The following is a 21,601-nucleotide window of genomic DNA, read 5'->3' as shown; positions in this document are numbered from 1 at the left end:
GAGTCGAATGCAATTGCGAAATTACAAATCCCTCTCAGTGTTGATAAGATATCACCTGCTCCAGATGTATCATCGTATATTTGTTTCTTCTGAAAGACGTCTCTTTGCAAACCTTGTGAAATGCAAGATAGCATTTTTGGTCCTGTCAGAACAAATATGCTCTACCCTTTATTGCTAAGGAATAAATACCCGCCTTTACTATTAGCTTCCAGCGGAAATAATAGTCCACAATATTTTTTTAATTTGGAGTTGAATTGTGAAAGATCTAATCCAATTATGTAAATTCTCCTGATATCTTTGAAGAGTTATTTGCATAACATACTTGATAAGGATTTTAGGGCTTTAGATTACAACATAACAGTGTAAAAACAATTGAGTATTTTTTATTAGTGAATTCGTATCGCATTTCTTAAGAAATAACCAAATATGTTCTGTAATTGTGTATTTAATTTCATTTTGAGTGAATAAATGTTATTTTCAGATCTTTATGGAACATACATTTTCTTTTTACAATGGGCTTAATTAGGATTGATTGTTTGTGTTTTTGGAGATTACTAGTATTCAATTATGATGGATCGATGTCCAAGAGAACTTTGAAAATAATCATTTGAGCCAAAAAGTAATATAAGATTGCGCAATAATTGCAACAAAAACCAAAAATAAGTCCGTAGTATTTTGGAGCAGTGAACGAAGCTGTGAATATCAAATTGAATACATTCTTTTGAAATGATGAATTGGACTTAGTGTGTATTCATGTCATGTTATTGCTATCAAAATTTAGGTAAATAGTTTTCTCATCAACACTTTTTAATATAATAAAACAAAAGATATTAAAATAAAAAAAACAATAACGACAAGATAATCTTAAGCTAAGATGGCAGTCTTTCCATGCAGTGTATTAGTTAAGCGACTGCATTATTTATATTTTTTTCTGTATTTCTATGTGTCCCTTTTGATTATAAGGCAAACACAAAACCGTAGTTTTCATAAACAAAACAACATCATTTGATATAAAACAAACTGTAATAACCACCAAGTATATTATGCTAAGATAAGAAATTATACCAATGTATCGTCCACAAATCGAGTAGGCAATTTGATGCATTTTAAATCAGTCCTGTTTATTTTCTCCTATATTGAAATGCATCAAATTCCTTAGAATAAGATATTGTCGATATTATTTGAAGCATCTATAAAAATAAAAGAACTGCCATAATTGTCCACAAAATAATCCCATTATTATTGTGTACAAAAGGCAATTTCCCTTTAAAAACTATTTCTTAGTAAGCTGCAATGTGTTTGTATGCTTCTTGGAAATGTCCTGGTCCAAGATTACTCCAGATAGGGACCGGATTGGATGGAACAGGGAAGAAAATGTTTGTACGCAATTCACTTGGTTCTGCCCATGCCAATAAATTAATATCTGGAAGTGCGTGACATGGAATCTTGTGATTACTGAAAACATAAAAATAATCCAATGTATAGGAAAGTACTCATAAATAAAACAAAACAAGGGGAAAATGTATATTACATTCTTACATATATATTAGAGCAGTTTTCCAGTTAACTTTACATATGTATACGATATTTCTACTTATTACTTAGAATTTGTAAATAAAACATTTATTTATATTAAAATGTGTTGATTTACTCTATTAATATATATATATATAAAAGAAGATGTGGTATGATTATCAATGAGACAACTCTCCACAAGAGACGATAACACAGAAATTACCTACAATAGGTCACCGTAAGGCCTTGTCAGCTATAAAAGGCCCCGCAATGTCAATGTACAACAATTAAGTTCTTATATGATATGTAATTGGTATTTTTTCATTAACATATTATAAATAAAATCAATTATAACTATAGCAATTAGAGGTATAAAACTGAATTAGAGAAAATTTTAGTAATCAAAAAGTAAAATCACAGAAATACTGAACTTCGAGGAAATTTATAACTGAAAGCCCCAAATCAAATGGCAAAATCAAAAGGTCAAACACATCAAACGAATGGATAACAACTGTCATATTCCTGACTTGGTACAGGCATTTTCTTATGTAGAGTATGATGGATTAAATCTTGTTTTAAAGCTATACCTCTCACTTGTATGACAGTCGCATCAAATTACTTTATATTGACAACGATGTGTGAACAAAACAAACAGACACAATAGGTAAAAATGTCACAAATAGGGGAGCAACAAGAACCCAATCAAAAAATGAGGGCGATATCAGGTGCTCCTGAAGGGTAAGCAGATCATACTCCACGTGTGTCACCCGTCGTGTTGCTTATGTTATTACAAAGCCGGTAAATAGTTTAATTCGGTAGGTCACATTCGTGAAAAGGGAACAAGTTGTAGTAACGACATAAGGAACATTTCCAATATCATCTGTGAAACGGGTATTCCATAACGGTCAACCAACTCGTGATGGCGTCCATAAAATTAACGAAGTGATGATTTCAAATTGACACATGAATTAAATTAATTATAATCTGAGTATAATATAAAACCATACAAAAGTCATAAAAGTTAATATACTCACTGTTTTGAGGGTAGTAAAAATGAATCCGGTTGGATATGATCAATTTTGGTGTTCTCACAAATAATTTTTGATATTTTGTGATGTCTGATGGTTTCAAGTTGTCCTAAAATTGAATAAGTTAAATATATTATTTATCATAAAGTTTATATTATGAATTTATAAATATGTCACTATTCGTAGAAATATTCACCAATATATTTACAGTTGTCAAATAACATTGACAATGGAAATGGGGAATGTGTCAAAGAGACAACAACCCGACCATAGTCCAAAAATCAATATTGACAGAATTCGTACACACAATTCTATGTACAATATATTCTTTACGTTCATAACTCGTATTGAAATATATACAAACATATGCTAATTTTTTTTGGCAATATCTATATATATATATGTGTGTGTGTGTGTGTGTAATGGCACACTCGTATTATTACCTCCCACTGATAAACTTTCACTTACCTATGGTACCATCCTTACTTAGCAAATTATTCCAGTACTATTTTGGTTTAAGGAATGTTTATAGTAAATTTTCAATCTAAAGATAATGTAAAGATGTGAAATGCAGGCGTAGGATACAAAATGGACATTCAAACTCACCATTCGAAAACAATCTGACAACGTCATGGCCAAAAACGGAAAAAAAAACAAGTTGACAATGCCATGGCCACAAACGGTAAAGACGAGCAGACAAACAACATCATATAAAAAAAACCACATAAAACCAAAGACTTCGACTTCGACAGAAAATCGTTTCTAGTGCTTTGAAACCGAACTGATATGAATTTTATGACAATGAATTGTAAGAATTTACACATTATGCCCATTGAAATGACACTAATGACAGACCTATGCATTTTAAATTCATATCATCATAAATACTTACTAGGGGAGAATCCAGTCAGCTTGAAGTCATTTTCATACCAAAATCTATCGCCAAATTTCCAGTTGGCGAATGATTTACCGATTAAACATTGGAATGTTGGACCTGTTAATCCACCTTTTACTCTTCTCTCTGACAGACCTCCGCTATATAAATCAATGTCGTCAACATGTCTAAAAAAAATATAAGAAAATTAAATCTTATTTCACATTATTAAACGTGATACTTGTATTGCAAAATTGGTATTATCATTTCGTTTATGTTATTATTTGCAATAAGCAAACGGTGAATGCAAGTATAGATACGAAGGAAATTAATGCAATTGGATGGCGATATTGGTAGAACATTACCATCATATATATAGATATAGGGTATATTTTTCATTATTAGTTCCATCATCATTATTATTTATTCTGGATTCTAAATTGATAACTACGCATGCAAAGACAAGGAGAAACAATTTTGTGATTTTGAAATTTGAACAGATCAAGGAAATCCGGTTCAGCCCGAGATTAGCGTGTACAGCTATTTCTCAGCACATTCAAATATTGAAATTGTTACTTACTTATAAGATTTGGAAAGTCGAATAATTGATTCTTTGTCGTGATCAACTAGACCACCTGGTCCATGACCAAAGTGAATTACTGGTGGAAGTCCACACCATTTCCTCCACGCATTGTATGGAGGCAGTCCATGATCTCGTCCTCTTTGTATATTGACTGCTACCAAGTCAAAGCTCATACCATGATGATCCATGAACAAATAATTTCTAACACCATCGTTAACACAACGATCATTTTTAGCGTGACTATCGTCTAACATCCATTCTCCAATCCAATCATTTCCTTTGCCCCCATGTGACATCAGGACACCTGGTCGGTTGTATGTTTTGTAAATTGGAAATTCTGCAATCTTATTACCCCCTGGAGCTCCGTATCCGAGGAAATTCGGAATCATTGAATGTCCAAATCTGAAAGCGGCACCTGCCATAACGTTAGCTGTAGTTGGGTCCAATTTTTCGTTGTAGACTGTATTATATTTGCCATATACTGAGTTAAGACCATACATGGTCATAAATTCTTTGTTTAGAACCAGAGGAAGCCATTCGGCATAGATGATATGTTGGAGAACTCCTCCAATTATCTTTCTGGTTTCTTGGAAAATTATTTCATCAGTCCAGTGGGGGTTTATTTTACCTAAAGCTACAGCCAATCGATTGTGTTCTCTTAAGAAAACGATGTGGAGGAAGGCAAGAGACGGGACAATTGTGTTTCTGTCATCCCCTGTAAATTTAAAAATTATTCGATAAAATCATTACCCCAAATTTGAGGAAGTTTTTTATTTTTTTATTTTTTTTTTCAAATTTGAAAAAAAAAGTAAATTTTTCTTCTTTATCTAGTTTTTTTAATTTTCCTCTAATGTTGGTATTTGTTGTTTTTATACATTTTTTGTTAATATTATACATCAGTCTACATATATTCACCTTGGTAATGTGTCTATGTGTTTGATATTGTAAATTTAAACCTTAAAAAGAAATAACATACATACATTCTTCACACTATTGATTACACTGACATTAAATTTAAGAGATACTTTCAGATTTATTGGAATAAATAAGTTTGCAGGTTATATATGATCTTCATAACGAAAAAAAACCACCAATTTTATCTAATTCCATCTCCTTCATTGCAAGCCATGACTTCGACATATGCACTAATATTATATTCCATACAGTACTTGATCGAATAAACCAAGTTGGTTAGTTACCTGCTCCGAAGCAGTATTCCCCAGGACTTTCCATAATACAATCTCCATCATCATAACGAGGTAAAAATCCACCATCTGTCATCTTCAGTAAACCTGCAAAAGAAATAAGTTAATTACTGTTTTCAATATTTATGTGACTATTATACAAGTGAGAGGTTTAGCTAGCTATAAAACCAGCTTTACCAAGTCAGGAATATGACAGTTGTTGCTCATTCGTTTGATTTGTTTGATCTTTTGATTTGCCATTTAAAAAGGGACTTTCCGTTTTGCATTTTCATCGGAGTTCGGTATTGTTGTGATTTTACTTTTTCCTATGTAAAAAATATTATTCTTCAATCAATATTAGGTTTTTGCATTTTTCGTTTTCAATTCAAAAATAAGATTTTCATTTATTGATATTGTTTATGCTCTCATAGATATATATTAACATTACTAGCTTGCGGATTATAAAACTAATTGTTTAGTCCATTACGATTATATTTAGCTATATTTCTGTGTGTGCTACGATCAGTTTAGTTGATGATCATTGGATCAAAATACGAAAATGACCCTTGCTATATTCCACATATGGTGTCTGGATTGAATTGGAAGGCAGTTTTGCAATGTTGTCGTTTCCACTGAAATTTTCACAAAACAATATTTGCTCGATTTATAATCCTTCTTGTCTCGTGTTTTCATCGTTTAAGGTAGATTCATGGTAAACCGCCATTTTGGATTGTAAAATCGCAGTACAAATTCGGTCTAGTCATTTGCCCAAATCTTCAAATTTGGAGACATATTTCAATTTAACGGTTAGACTGTTGATCTATATTAAGAAAATTTGGCGATTTATTGTATTATTCTAATTATTTAAACAAATATCATCTTTTGTGTTTTAGTATGATTTTTTCAAATGAGCCATTTAAGGGGAGATAACTCTATTAGTAAAACAAATATACTAGACGAATAGGGAATTTTTTTATTTTACTTGTAGCAAGAAAACAAGTTCGTTGACACCATTTTTTCTTTTTATTTTCTTTAAACAAATTATAAAACCTATCTTTTCACAATTAATTTCGAAATTCTATCTTATAGAATATTTTTTTATTCACATAAATGTGTTTTTTTTATGAACAATCTAACCAAATTCGGGCAAATTTCAACGACTCATAGCTTGAAAAATAGCACGGTGACCCATACTTTTTATTATATTTAAAAAAAAGCATAGTAAAATCTTCGTTTTGGCAAATTATAAGAAAATTCTGTCTCAAAAAGTATATATACATATCATCTGCCTTAAATGCAAGCTACTGGAGTGACATGAAATTGTGCGCCTGATATATACGTATACTAATCAAATTAAACAAAAAAGTGAAGCTGTTAAATTTAAGTACATATGTTAGACAAAAAATATGCTCACCTCCTTTTCCAAGACGTAGATATGTCTGCTCCTTCATTGAGTTTCCATAAATCATAGACCCATCGATAAAGGAAGACTGTTGGTTGATCTGATTTCTTGGTGCTAAAGTAAAACATGAAGTCGTGAAGATAAATTAATTCTTTAAAAAATCGTAAAAATCTAATTTCTATATTCCAAAGGCAATTTTTGAAGACTGATATTAAATCATTGATGGCAATCATGTCCTGAGATATATGCCTTAGTTACAATTTTCTTATTGCATCATAAACACAATATGTAAATGAATTTATTTACCACAAAAAAAAAAAAAAATCTTCGTTTTAAAAATGTCCATGGCTCCCTAAGAAATAATAACATGTACAAGTTTACAGACTTTAGTCCTTCTTATTTCTGATAAAGTTCTTTGTTTCGACTTGCTTATTTATTCCATCTGTGCTCATTTGGATTAGAAGTATCAATGTCACCTTATACTCTAAGGGAGTATTACAAATATTTATATGTAAAACCAGCATACATACCTGGTTTACAGTACAGCTCTGGTGCAATAGAAGAACGAACAAAATTCATGCAGGGGTTATGGAAACGTTTGTCTTTTGGTGGAACTGGTATAGGGAAACAGGAACCTCTACAAATTGCAAAAAAGAAAATATGTGTGTTAATTCTGCATGGTTTTGTTTTTGTTTTTATGCAATGTAATGGTTTGTTTCTACAGTAATGTTTTCTTTTCTATCAATGGTTTTTCAGTAAAACATTTTACATTTTAAATTTTGAAATTCCATCCTCAAGATCTACAAACGCGGAAAGGATGCACGAAATGAAATAAAGTGTTATTCTCATTGGCAAATTTTTTATTAAATTATATATCAAAGTTTTTTTGTTTTTTTTTAAGGGTGCAGTTATTAATGATACTGGTCTAGATGTTTCACCTTTACTTGTCATATTAAATAACGTAATGTATAAATAGAAAGAAAATAAAGTGGAGACACATTGCATGACTGTTGGCATGAAATTGTGTTTACCAAATATTCATAAAGCTTTCTGTTCTAATAGAGATAATGCTTTAGACTAAAAAAAGTGTATGAAAATTCTTTTCAAAAAGTTAACACAACATGACAAGGTAAATATATACACTGCAATCGTATTTTGATAATGTTGATGTCATTATACCTTTTATCTCTTGTAGTGGGATCTAGATCACAACACTGGATTTGTGAATTGTTGAAACCTGAAGGAGAAAACAAGGACTATGAGTATATGCTTTATTTGTAGAATGATAATTTTTAAATGCTGAAAGTAAAAGCCTTAAAAAAAAATTGTAAGGGAAAACAGGAAAAGTCCTTAGTTAATATCCTCCATTTATTGGTGGTGTTCGTTTTGCGCAGTATTAAGTTTTATATTTTATGTTTTGTATACTATTGTTTGTTTTATGATCGTTTTTCGTTTTTTTGCCTCGGCATAAGCAGTTTGTTTTCAAGCTTGATTATTCCGTCTTGGTAACTTTCGCCTTTCTTTAAAGAATTCTTTGTGATTAATGTGAACACAGCATTACAAATGTGTTTGACATGCAGACATGAAGAGGTCATGTTCGGGCCAACATTTCAACTTAGGATCAATCTCAATTGACATCAATCACAAAGCAATGCTATTGGATGTTTCGAGGAACTCAACGACTGATACAAATATAGTGATGACAAGTATTTAACTAACAACCACTGGATTTCAATTCATATTTAAAGGCAAATATATCTGATATTGCCCGCTGCATGCGATTTATACGTTTTACTTTTTATTTACATTAGTGTCGAGATGGTATTCACTCTTTAATTATCAGCCACTTTATATTGAAAGACATAATTTTAATAGAAAATTACAGAGCAATAGAAATAACTGTTTATGGTTTGACGTCATTTTAAATTATAAAGTTTTTTTGTCAGATGTTTTGATCTTTGAAAAAGTTCTCTAATACAGACCTACGGGAGACATTTAGTGTTTAAATAGGACAGTACCAATACATCTAGAAAATAAGGTCGCAATCAAGAAGCTATTTATTAGAGTTCACATAACGTGTATGTCAAAAATCTCATTATTTTCATATAAAATTGGGCAATAACCTTATTAATTGTTAAAATGATAGTAAAACTTTCAATGAAATAGTTATTTATATTTTTTTCATTCATGAATTTTGTACACTAATTCTATATTAATATCATAGGCTAAGCATTGTAATGTAAAATTCCTTTGTAATTATGCCTGTTTTTTTCTATATGACAAAGCACAATACAAATGACATATTAGCCGTTTGTTCCTTTATGAGTTCTTCTTTCGAAATTACGAAATAATTTATTTTTATCAACATCTTTTTTTATATATACCTGATAGTATAATTATACTACGAAACGTATTGCTTTTGAAATTAAAAAAAATATATATAATTGAATTATAATGTTTAAACATATTTATTTTTCTAATGTAAATTTCTGTCTGAAACACATTAAATGTTTTATTTTTTATTGTATTTTTAAAGGGGATCTCGTCAAAGTGCGTGTGTTGAATTTGATTAGGCAGTGTGCAATAAAAATCAGTTTACCATTTCAATTTGGATATACATGTATTCTTCATCAGATTGTTATCTGTTCTTTATATCAGTTTTGTTTTGAAACGCCTGTTCCGTTAGTTTTCCACGAGCAATTTTATTACATAAAAAATTTCTTACATATTTTCCTGCTATAAAATGTTAACAATTTCTTGAACAACGAAGTTACTTAGATGAAAAGGTTTATTAACGAATGCACACGCTTAGATAATATATCATTTGAAAGTGGTCTTTATTTTTCACAATAGTAATGTTGTATGGAAAATGGTCACATTAAGCAAAACTTGAGGTCAACGTAAAAGGGGACCAAAAAAGGATATTAAAACTCATCATGTGTCGAACACAAACTGACAAAGACATAGCAAAAACAAAAAAACAGTCAATATACGAATGATAGTGGACAAAAACACATCTAAAATTGGTAAGCAGATCTCGCACAACCTGTGGCATACTTTTTATTGCTCATGTATGTATAAGCCAGATGATCGTTAATGCGTCTTTATGATGTTTCAAAGGGCGATTTAAAACTTACAACCGTATATAAAAAAAGATTTAAAGGATCTTCATCCGAATACAAATCTTACCTCTGTTTGTTGGAGTTCCAACGAAGTCATGATCCAGAAACTGACCAAACTGCATCATCATCATTGATTGTTTTGGTTCCCTGAAATCACTCATGTGAGCATTGTGGACCACGTTACTGATCAGTCGAGGACTTGGTAGAGATGCGCCGGTAACACTGTGAATTCTTGGAACATTTAAACCTATAATTAGACAACATTTTAACCTATAATTACACAATTGATTAAAACAATCATCATGCAGTCAATATAGTAAATAAAATCATCAAAGATACTAGGCTTACAAAAGACTCAGCAGTGACACTCGAATCAATGAGTAAAAAGGGCTAAATAAAGTACAATTATAAGAAATGTTTTATATTGCACTTAACAACAATGAAAGAAAAATTAAGAAAACTATAACATTACAAAGTTACTGCCAATATTACGAATAATCAGTTTATTGTACAAAGGCATGGTCTGTTCTTTACTATCTACACGACTGGGTATGATAAGGTTACTTTGGGTTCCAATGACTAATTCAGACAGATTATAAATAATCTTACCATCAGAATAAGCTGCTGGGAGCCATCTCAGTTGTGCTCGATTTGCTTGTCCCCATGTTGGAACATGGAAATTGTTGCATCCACCATCTGCTGTTCTGTATGGGTATTTAGGGTTACACTTTGGAATGGGACATTCACAATATGGAGCTATATGTTTTTGCCATTCTTCAACTAATTTGAAGTCATTTTGCATAACATGGATCGGAACTCCAGATCTGTTTGAATATAATATAGAATTAAATATGAATTTAAAATGTATATCTCATACTTAAATAACTTAGTGCACACAATCATTATGACACATTCGAATTATCAAAAACCATGTATTTAATTAATTGATACAAGAAATCTATTATTATAAAGGCAACCGAAACTACATTTCAAACACACACCAAAAAAATATATTAAACAACAACTCTTTTGACTGAAAAGAAATTTATCACAATATGTCGAAAAGACACATTGTGATAACTGATTATTGAAGAACAATATCAGAAGGTTACTGGAGCACACGATATCAATCTGTGGTGGAATTCTTAATACTCAGACTTTAGTTTGCTGTGAAGTATTTAATCGACTGTTCTTTTCTTTATCTTCATTTTTCTTGACAATAAGATTGTCTTTTTTCTTTGACTTATGGTTTTTGGTTGTCTCATTTGTACATGTAGCGACAGCATTTTTTGTAAGCTAGACTGTCTAAGCTGTTCTTATTTGGTTACTTGAGTTTTAATATTATATACACTAGGCCATCCAGATTAAGGCTGTGTTTTCCATACAGATGTTTCGCGCAAATGGGTTAAATATGTGTATGTTGTAACCACTCACAACAGTACATAATTTAGTAAACGAAATAACTTTGTTAATTATTTCATTTCACCTATAACGCAATTTTTATTATGACTTTTATATCGAAATCTCAGAAGTTTTGTATTTTTATATAATTATTTCTCAGGTGTGACAAAAAAAAATACTCATGATAGGAAAAATGAATTATGGGGCATCATGAAATAAAAATGCCAATACGAATGAGTCATGTAATACGAAGTAATGTTTTCGATATGCTGACAAATCATATACATTTTAACGTGAGAAAACACTATAACCGGACTTGGCCTTGCTGTGATGCGCAGTCAAGACGTTGACTTCACCTTGATGATTGGTCAAGATATTAACCTGACCTTGAGGAGCGGTCAAGAACGAACTAACCAATATAAATATAGATGTCACATCAACATTTTCTGACTTTGATACGCATGCTAACATTTGTTAGAAGTCTCTACATTTGTATTTGTTCAAATTTTCAAAGTTTCAATAACAACGGTCATTATTTTAAAATGTTGTTACCGGAAGCAAATTGTCAGGTTCTTTTAGATTGAGGAGTTCTAAAACTGTAATAGTAATTTTAATGTGTGGTGAAACCGATTTGTCTGATACTTAAATTGAGAGGTTCCAGATCTAAGAAAATAATGCCTTTATATTATATGTACAGTCCGTAATATACTACAGTCACACTGACTCCTTAAAAGATACAAATAAAAGAAAGAGACAAAAGTCATTATCTCCTGATAATTTGTTAAGTTATGGAATGTAGGTCAGACATTTTTTTTCAAGTTTAGAACGGTAAATGCACATGTAGGAAAGAGAGAAAATGGTTTTAAAAACTGCAGTGAAAATTCACCATGGCAACTATATGAATCATACAATCGTGGCATAATGCCATCAAATTCGCCCTATTTCTATATTTTATTTTATCATAAATTTTATTCATTGACCATTTTATCATGTTATTTCCATGAATAGTATTTGTGCAATGTCATCGGTTAGAAAAAAAGTTCTTGTCTGCAAAAATGGCTAAATGATTATATTTACATTTCTATTGTTACTGTTAGAATAATTATTAAAAAAAGTCATAAACATGTAACAGCTTATCGGTCAGTGCTATATTGAGGTGAGTGACTCACAAACAATCTGAGATTTGAAACCCTCCACAGTTGTTTAATTTTACCTTATTAATGTAAAAAACAACAAACAAAAAACAAATACGATAAACAGCAAAAACCGACAACAACAGAACTGCAGGCTCCTGACTTGCGACAGGTACATACAAAATGTGGCGGGGTAATCATGTTTGCGGGCGCCCAAGTAATTTTTTGTTGTTATTGTCCTATTTGGTAATTACAGCTTTGTAGACAGATGTTTTAATACTAGTAATATTAATAAATATCAAAAATGATATATAATAGTAATATTAATAAATATTAAAAAAGATATATACTATTAATATGTATAAATATTAAAAAAAACGATATAATTTATTGGTAGAACTGCATGTTGCGAGCCGAGTATTCCAAAACAGTTTGGGCCAATGACACAGTACGTAGTTTCAAAGGTCATATAACTTATTTTACTAACTTACACAAAAAGCATTTACCTGATTGCTCAGAAAAAAATTGATGTGATTTAATCTTATTGCAATTTAAACAACCATTAAAAAAAGAAGACTGCAATTATTAAACATGGTCTTCTAACGGATAATGAACAAGAGACATTACCGTACAATCTGATTACGTTATCGTACTGAAAAAGGAAAGGTTTAAATAACAAGGGCAAATTAAGGCCATATGTTGTAAATAGACCGATAACATCATGGCAAAAAAGGAAACCGATCGGACGCTCAACAAAAGTACACAAACACTACACAGAAAACTATAAATCTTACAATAGCCTTAATCAAAAACCGAGGGGAGAGGGGTTGACAGGTCACATTTAATAATGTAACAACTGGGTAACAGTAGACGGGATGATGCGTACGGCATGTGTCATTTGATTGTGGTCTTCTACGACAGATATATCAATAATGGTCAACCACACTGACTTTAGTTGGTCAGACTATAATATTTATATTATTATTGATATTGATATTTATAGTTTATCAAATGAAAAGACCTTAGCTGTAAATATTTAAAACACGTTGCTATTTGTAATGTTACTTACAGTTTCTCAAATTCCGCCAGTGCTCTAAGATTTATAAAACCCTTTTGATTGAGAACTTGGACTTTGCTATACTCCTTCAAGTTCATGAACATAGACCGATGCCATAAATAGCTGCCCTTCGATACCTTATCAAAACCTAAAATGAAAGATGATTATACATTGAATATACATGATCCCTGAATGAATTAAAATAATCAATATTTAATTAAAATGGTTAGAGCATGGTATGAGCCATCAGTTGAAATTGCAATACAGTCCAGTTGTTTGCAGTTTTGTCTTGATCAAATTATTAAAAAGTGCATCGCTTATTTTGATCATTCTTAATACTTTTTAATTTTCGAAATTTAAGGGGGCTTTAGACAAGTAGCCTTGTCGCACCTCCTCTTTTATTAGTAAAATGAGTACTTTATATACATCAAATCATTTACAAAGGTTTTTTTAATCATCATGTTTCCTTTTTTTTTTATAATTTCCTTTTTCGCATTTTGCATATATATGATCCTATATGGTTTATTCTTAGGTCTCACAGAAGACTACAATATATAAACCAATGCAAAGGTCGACAACTTCACCAAATCTACTTTCTATTTATTTGAAAAGTATGAATGCCCATTTACAGGTGGGCATGCTTTCATTTCTTATTACAGATTTTGCATAAATGGATGCCACTAACTTAAATTAATAATAATGTGGCAATATATTATAAGCTTTCTTTTGTAATTTATTATGTTTTTCCTTCACTGTTTAACACTATTGGTACCAGTCAGAAAAAAAATAATCTTGGTTGATTTATTGAGTTGTAAATATCATAAATAATGATTTTCATGAAGTTCTCACTGCAATATCTGCTTCTTCAAAACCTAAATAACAGTCATGTGTCTTCGATAATGTCAAACAAGTAAAGTATTTGTTTACTTTACTTGTTTTATAATTTTACATTTCCATTTCATTAGATTAATCGCAGATCTGTACTTTTGATGAATGTGTGAAGCCAAAGAATTTGATGTGAAAAGTGCGACAACCTTGTAAAAAAAGAAGACATATTTTTAGTTGAATTTGTTTTCTAAATTTACAACAATAAAATGTTATGATGAGTCATAAATTTAGCAGCTTGTCTGTTTTTCTATATATCTTGATAAAGGCACATAATTCATTATGTTGGTGTTGATAATTTAAAGGGCAAGAACTGTGTATCAATTCATGAGACAACTTCACTACACGCAAACGAAAAAAAAACATGAAAAAGAAATTCAACAGCACATTTATTGCTGATCTTCATGTCAATGACTTCAAAATGAAGAAATATGTCTCACCTCACTGCAAGTTAAAGAAGACCCTTATATATAGATTTAACTCGGTTTATTTTTAAATTCATACTCAAGAAAAGTTTGATTAAACTTCCAAGATTTAATTCTCTATTTTTTGTTTTACAATCTTGAGTACTACTTGCCTTTTTAGTTTTTGGGGACATTGACCTAAATGAAAAAGGATATATATACCGACTTGCATCTTTGTTTTAAACAAAACTCCTTCTAGCAAATTATATTTGGGTAAACATTGTAAAAATCTTAATATTAAATCGCAGATCTCAAAATGAGGCAATTTTGAAATTTGAAAATAGATCCTAAATGCCAGAAATTTCAAAACCATAGGCTAATATCTGTCCAACTAGTTTTAGCTTTTTGTACACGGCAAGGGTATTATTCGAACTGCAGACTTCTTTGTTTCTTTCAATTTCAAAAGGGTTATAAAATTAAATCCTAAGTTAACAAATACATGATACTTTGATTATCATTAACTGGTTTTATTTTTCACTATGTTTTTTATTTGTTTTTAAAATTTTTCGAATGAAGTAGAAAAGAAATTTCATTTTCCTATCTTTTGATATTGCATAATACGCTATTAAGACTTATTACATGTGGTATGCACTGACTTAGTTCTTGTGGGTATATATATATAACAGCACAGCAATGTTAAATCTGCAAATTTGTGGGAGCAAATTTTTGTTCTTCCGTCGAACTCATGCAATTGAGAAAGCGAGACAACACCGTATGTAGATTGAACTACATAGTACATATTTTATTGCTTACCTGAAAGGTACATTTGTTTTTCCAGTTCTGTACGTATAGCCCAGTCTTTAAGGGCAATCTGTATTGACTGTGCCATCATGTCTGATATGTGCATGCCACCACCTGCTAGTGTTCCTATAACTTCTCGTTTTTGCCTGTCCTTCCCCGAAATAACGGTGAAACAAACTATGGAAGCTACAAGGAGAAGTTTAGTGGTCATGGTGGCTCTGAAAAAAAAAATAGTTTCAATTATACATCTTCCTAAAGTTTTCAATTGGTCTCTCTCTCTCTCTCTCTATCTATCTATCTCTCTCTTTCTTTCTTTCTCTTTCACTTTTTCGCAAATTACATATACTAGTACATAGACGCACGTTCTTACTTATTTCAATAATGCTGAACTGGTAAAGGGATAAGGAGATGTTACAATTTTGGATAAAATTGAGAATGGAAATGGAGAATGTGTCAAAGAGACAACAACCCGACCAAATGAAAAACAACAGCAGAGGGTCACCAACAGGTCTTCTTTTACAAAACGCTTCAAGGCTTTCGCGAAGTTTAAAATCTTAGTTAATAAAGTATGATTGACAGATATAATTGAAATAGTCTTCTTTATCGATGTCATTTAAATGATTTATTCATCTTGATAATTTTAAGAACCTTTACATCAAATCAAAATGGCAAAATTGTTGCCGCAGAAATTTACACACATATGTAGCCAATCATAAGTTAATCATGATTTCTTCTGCCATCACGGACAGATACCATAAACATGACAATGTTAACACAGGTCAAAGTCTGAGCATGTTTTGCTTTATGATGTATAAACAAAATTGACGAAAAAAGGTCCTTAATTTTATTCAATATCATAAAATACAAAAAAAATATGATTTGTAAATGAAACATTTGACATAAAAGTTCATAATAAAAAAAAATATATAATACATAATTGATACGTAATTACATGAACTAAATTCATATCAATTGAATAATCAAAGGTGGGGAGAAAATCTTCCACAAAGCCACATATGTGTAGACAATCATAAGCTACAAATGCTTTCTTATGCAAAACTTTCTATTGATTGATAGTTGTGTTATGTGTCATTTTGAAGTTTAAAAGGCAAATGAGAAATATTTTGTACTTTTGTCAATTTTAGGAGTATGATTTCCTTGTTAAGTTGTTTATGTTTACGCCCAAAACCGAACCAGGAAATTTATACCGTGATTTATTTAGAAATATCAGAAAATAAATCATCAAATTTTACAGAAAATATGAGAATGATATCTACCCTCTTTTTAAAAATAAAATTAGAAAATGGATTTCTACTAGTATTACAGGCTTATTTTAATGCAGAGCCATTTAGTTCGTTTTTGAGCTCAGAGGAAAGCCTGGTATCTTTGTTTATTTGATTAATGATATGGTTAATCATGAACTTAAACTACACAATATTGAAATTTTACTTTTAGTTAAGGTTAAAAAAAATTAGACCAACCTATTAAATGTAAACGGTTTTTCAAATGTTCCAACTTATTTAAACGCGTGAACAATATACTGGTCAGCGAAACTTTAAAAACAATAAAATAAAACTATATTATGTAATCTTCCCACTCAAATGCTCAGCTTGATAAAAATTGTCCAGAACAAAAGCAGTTTTCAAACAAAGATGACTGCGTGATTGAGTTTAATAGAATCACTGAAGATGATTTCATCACAAAAAATGTGATTATTTAGAAAAAAAAGACTTTTTCATACATTTGTCACGTGCTACTTTTTTTTTTATTTTTAGTAAATGCAATTTTTCTTAATGTTTCGTTTTTACTGTTTATCAATTCTTTTTTTCCTTTTTTTTCCTTTCTATAATTAATAGAATTAACCTATCAAAATCCCAACTAACCTTAGCATCAGTCCTGTTTGAAACATCCATAAATTGTAAATTATCATAACTTTTATTACATATTCATTGTTAATCATGTGACAAGCTATGATAATATATCATATTTTGAAGGGTATCTTTTGTCCATTCAAAAGTTATACATCTTAATTCATAAAGTAATAAAACTGCTTGCTCATGGGCAAAAATAACACACGTTTCAGAACACAGATAATGAAGCTTTGGAGTAAAACGATCACGTTCGTCGAAAAATTACCTGACAGATTTCAGACTGTTTCGTTTGAATTTAAGAAACCAATGACACTATTTTTAAAACCACACCAGTCATAAGAAATTCTGATTTTCATTGTGTGCAGACAATTGTGGTATCTATTGTTAAATTGATATAACTGTTGTCGAACATTTTTTCAAATTGTTTAACCTGGAGCAAAATATGTCTTGCTTGCATATATATGACATAGTGCTTTTATATTATGAATGACACCGTTGTAATAATATTGTAGAATATGTTCTATATTTCATTGTTTTGAACAAGCCTTTAGTATATTCTTATTTTGATTAGATAAAAAAAAACTAGTATGATAAAATTCAGTTTCAATAATACTGTCAAGCTTTATGCTGCTTTTTTCTGTTTAAAATGTTATATATAATAGATCGAGTAAAGGAAGATTAAATGAAAAATTGATAATGAGATTTTCCATATAGCTGTCTTTTTTTTACTGCTTTTTTAATGTTTAAAATATAATAGACCAATTATGTAAATATAATAGACAATAAATAGTGTGTATTTTTTGTTTTGTTTAACATAGTACAGAGTGTGTTGATTTTAGAATTGTAAAATAAAACTACATTTTTTAAAAAGGAAATCCATTAGATTATTTTTTTTCATAATTTGATTACTGGGCATTTCTTTGAAAAGTCTTTCCATTGAAATTGCTGCATTTTGACCAAGCTAAGAAAAAGTAAAGATATTATATGATTGCCAATGATGAAACTATCCACAAGAGACATATATGACTTAGACCTGAACGACTATCCCAGGCCATAGTACGGCCTTCAGCAATGAACAACTATCCCAGGTCATAGTAAGGCCTTCAGTAATGAGCAACACCCATACCGTATAGTAAGATAGTAAAGGCTAGCTGACACCACAAAGTGTATTTAGCAATTCAAGTGCATGACCTTGTTTGACAACTTTGAAGATTTATAATTTTATTTGACATGATCAAATTTATTAAGTGTAGAAGTATTAAAACAATTCTGAATTTTTATTTTTTATTTGATGACAGTGGTGATAAAACATTTATTAAGTAGAGCCACGACCTTGCAAATAAACAAAATTGACGGTTTTTATAGTTTTGCATATATTTATCTCTTTAAATCAATTCCTCGATTCCATACTCAGTCTTGGACAGAATTTGCATTATACAAAAATTTATACAAAATAAGAATCTACTGCAAGAATCTAGAGTTTTGCATATCTCTTCAAATTAATCCATAGATGCCATACGCATTTCTGTACTCAATTTGCATTAAACAAAAAAAAATCAAAATCAAAATCAAAATCTACTGCAATAATCTTTCCGTAATGTCCATGAAATGATTAGAAAGTAAATCGTCACATTCTTTTATTTCTTCATTATTAAGGAAGCCAAAAAGAATATTTGAAACTGCGCAAAACTAGCAAGCGCTGAGATTATTTTAATAAAACGACTACACGGTTGCTTACCTCACAAAAAAGGGAAATATAAGATTTCTTTTGATTTTTGTGTCGTTGGGTTGCACTTTTTTGACGTGTTGCCCAAAACATCTTTTAATCATATTGACAAAGATTTTTTATGCGTATTTTGATTTTAAATGCATTGTATGGTTGATACAAGTTTTCTTTAATGTATGCATCAAAATGGATTAGATGATGCAGTACATGAATAAAGTGATTACCCTCAATAAGAACATGCATTCTTCCCTTGTATGACATCAGCAATAACCTAAATTTGTGTCAAAATATCTGTCTTTAGTGATGTAATCTAAGTGGTAAAAAATAAGTTGAATAGCAATTAACTGCACATAATTTTATTTCGAGATCAAAATGGATTAGATGATGCAGTACATGAATAAAGTGATTACCCTCAATAAGAACATGCATTCTTTCCTTGTATGACATCAGCAATTACCTAAATTTGTGTCAAAATATCTGTCTTTAGTGATGTTATCTAAGTGGTAAAAAATAAGTTGAATAGCAATTAACTGCGCATAATTTTATTTCGAGACAGCCTAATACATGAAATTTTCAACAATTATTAAATATTGTGGATTTTTCCACCGTTCTTTTAATGATTTGACGGTATGGTAAACGTCACGATGCTTCGTTTACGTAATATTTCGATAGGTGAATCTAAATTTTTAAAGCGAACTCTTTTAAAAACTAATATCTCCAAATACCATGAATTCTAATAACATGAATTACAAAGAATTTTATAAATATCAAAAATTATCCTTAAAATATATCAACCAATAAAAAATTAGGATTTTTAAAATGTTTTAACACTCATTTTATATAATTATCACGTATGTATCTAACATTTTTTGATGAATGAGAATCGCCTCTTTCATTCCCAAATCGGAATATGGATGGATTTGTCAACATTAGACATATTAAGGGAAATAATATTCGAATAATTGCTCCAAATAGTTTTAAATGAGGTCACTGGATCAATTACAGTCCAAAGTTGAAACAACTTCCAAAAAAAAAAGAACTTTTTAAAACATAAGCTTAGCAAATTAAAAGAATTGTTTCAACTCAGTTTTTTACTACATGTACTAGTATAATTGACAATAACATAAACGGTACCATTTTTTTTCTGCACCAGATGCACATTTCAACAATAAATGTCTCTTCGGTGATGTTCGAGGCCAAACTATTCGAAAATCCAAAGTTTATTAAATATATGAAAAGCGTCTAAAACCAAAAAGGACAAACATGTGTAGCTTAAGCCGAGCAAGGAAACAGGGCTTTGCACGAGGGAAATATACATTCCTTGATTTTTAATAATTTCCAAATCTAAATAACATAAAATCCATATTTTCATGCCAGTACCGAAGGAAGTACTGACTACTGGGCTGGTGAGACAAATTGATCAGACTTCAAACCATTTTACATGATACGTTTTAATCAATATGAACATAATTAGCTAACTAGATCATCATAACAACACATGTAAACCAAAATAGACTTCTGGAGGTCAATGCACGACCTTCAAAAATGAACAAGCCCCAAAAACGTGTGACCTTTACGTAAATTATGCAAATGTAATTTTTACCACGATTGCACACTTTCGAAATTTGTTGATTAGTGATAAATCATAAATCTTCCGAGCTTATCTATTTATTTTGCATGTGTGCCAATGCTGTTCACAGGAAGCGCGAAGAGAGAGCAACATTAATGTATCTAGAAGGGTAAATATATAAAGTGAAAATAATAAGACCCCTGTTTAGTTGAAATCTATATAAGGGAGCTACCATTTGATTTTTATGGGGGGGGGGGGGGGGGGCTAGGATGAAATTTGAAAAAAATAGGCAGGACAGGAATTTTGAGTAAACAAAAAGGCAGGATGAGACACTTGCAAAAAAAACAAAAGTCAGGATGACAATTTAGGTAAAAAAAGTCAGGATAAACTAAAAAAGAAAAAAAGGCAGGACCGATTAGAGTGAAAAATAAAAAGGCAGGACAGAGATTACAACTTTAAAAAAATGCAGGACAAAATTTTTCATTGCCATGTGTGTGATGTACTCTTGGTGGCATTTGTTTTGAACGAAGTTTGCCTGGGTTTAAAAACATCTTGCTTGTAACATGACCACAGTTGTCTTTTATACGCCACTTAAGGGGAATATTATTGCCCATGTGTGCATGTGTGTGATGTACTCTTGGCTTGGTGGTTTCTGTAAGAACATGCGTTTTAACACAGAGTTGATGAAATGATTATGTACCTGACAAAATCTTTGATGAATAAGAACATAGTATCGTGAGACGGTATATGATAGATGTTTAAAACAACCTACATAAGGCAATTCATCATCACAAATTATTTCTTGACCATAAAACGGTATTTAATGTCTAAGTCTTATATTTTTTCCCTTATGATTTGAATAAAAAATACCAAGACAGGTGATGTATGCGGTAATGGAATGCATAAACTTATTGTTTGCTACTCTTAGGTATATTGTAATTGGGCAAAAATTAATAAGTACAAATATCGAAAACTTAAATACGTCATTTATAGTTTTAGATGGAAAAATACTTATTGTTTGCTACTCTAAGGAATATTTTAATTG

The 21,601-nt window shown here is 30.5% G+C and overlaps 1 protein-coding gene across 3 annotated transcripts in view; it reads right to left on the bottom strand.

The window, feature by feature from the left end:
* Nucleotides 1-367: 367 nt before the first annotated feature.
* LOC139519643 (salivary peroxidase/catechol oxidase-like) overlaps nt 368-21,601 on the bottom strand; it is a 41,104-nt gene continuing 19,870 nt past the window's right edge. For 2 of the 3 annotated variants that reach the window (XM_071311848.1, XM_071311846.1), the window contains exons 2-13: nt 15,402-15,607; nt 13,312-13,447; nt 10,318-10,532; nt 9,776-9,955; nt 7,766-7,823; nt 7,117-7,223; nt 6,599-6,700; nt 5,200-5,292; nt 3,998-4,715; nt 3,436-3,605; nt 2,550-2,652; nt 368-1,455 (exon numbers count right to left, since the gene is read on the bottom strand). In XM_071311848.1, the coding sequence (XP_071167949.1) occupies nt 1,281-1,455; nt 2,550-2,652; nt 3,436-3,605; nt 3,998-4,715; nt 5,200-5,292; nt 6,599-6,700; nt 7,117-7,223; nt 7,766-7,823; nt 9,776-9,955; nt 10,318-10,532; nt 13,312-13,447; nt 15,402-15,600 (2,256 nt within the window). In that variant the 5' untranslated portion in view covers nt 15,601-15,607 and the 3' untranslated portion in view covers nt 368-1,280. Of the gene's footprint in view, nt 1,456-2,549; nt 2,653-3,435; nt 3,606-3,997; nt 4,716-5,199; nt 5,293-6,598; nt 6,701-7,116; nt 7,224-7,765; nt 7,824-9,775; nt 9,956-10,317; nt 10,533-13,311; nt 13,448-15,401; nt 15,608-17,272; nt 17,408-21,601 lie in introns of those variants that run through there. The other variant, XM_071311845.1, reaches the window with a different exon arrangement.

The sequence above is a fragment of the Mytilus edulis genome, chromosome 4 (genome assembly GCF_963676685.1).
Source record: "Mytilus edulis chromosome 4, xbMytEdul2.2, whole genome shotgun sequence".
Lineage (NCBI taxonomy): Eukaryota > Metazoa > Mollusca > Bivalvia > Mytilida > Mytilidae > Mytilus > Mytilus edulis.
This window is presented reverse-complemented; position numbering and strand designations above follow the sequence as displayed.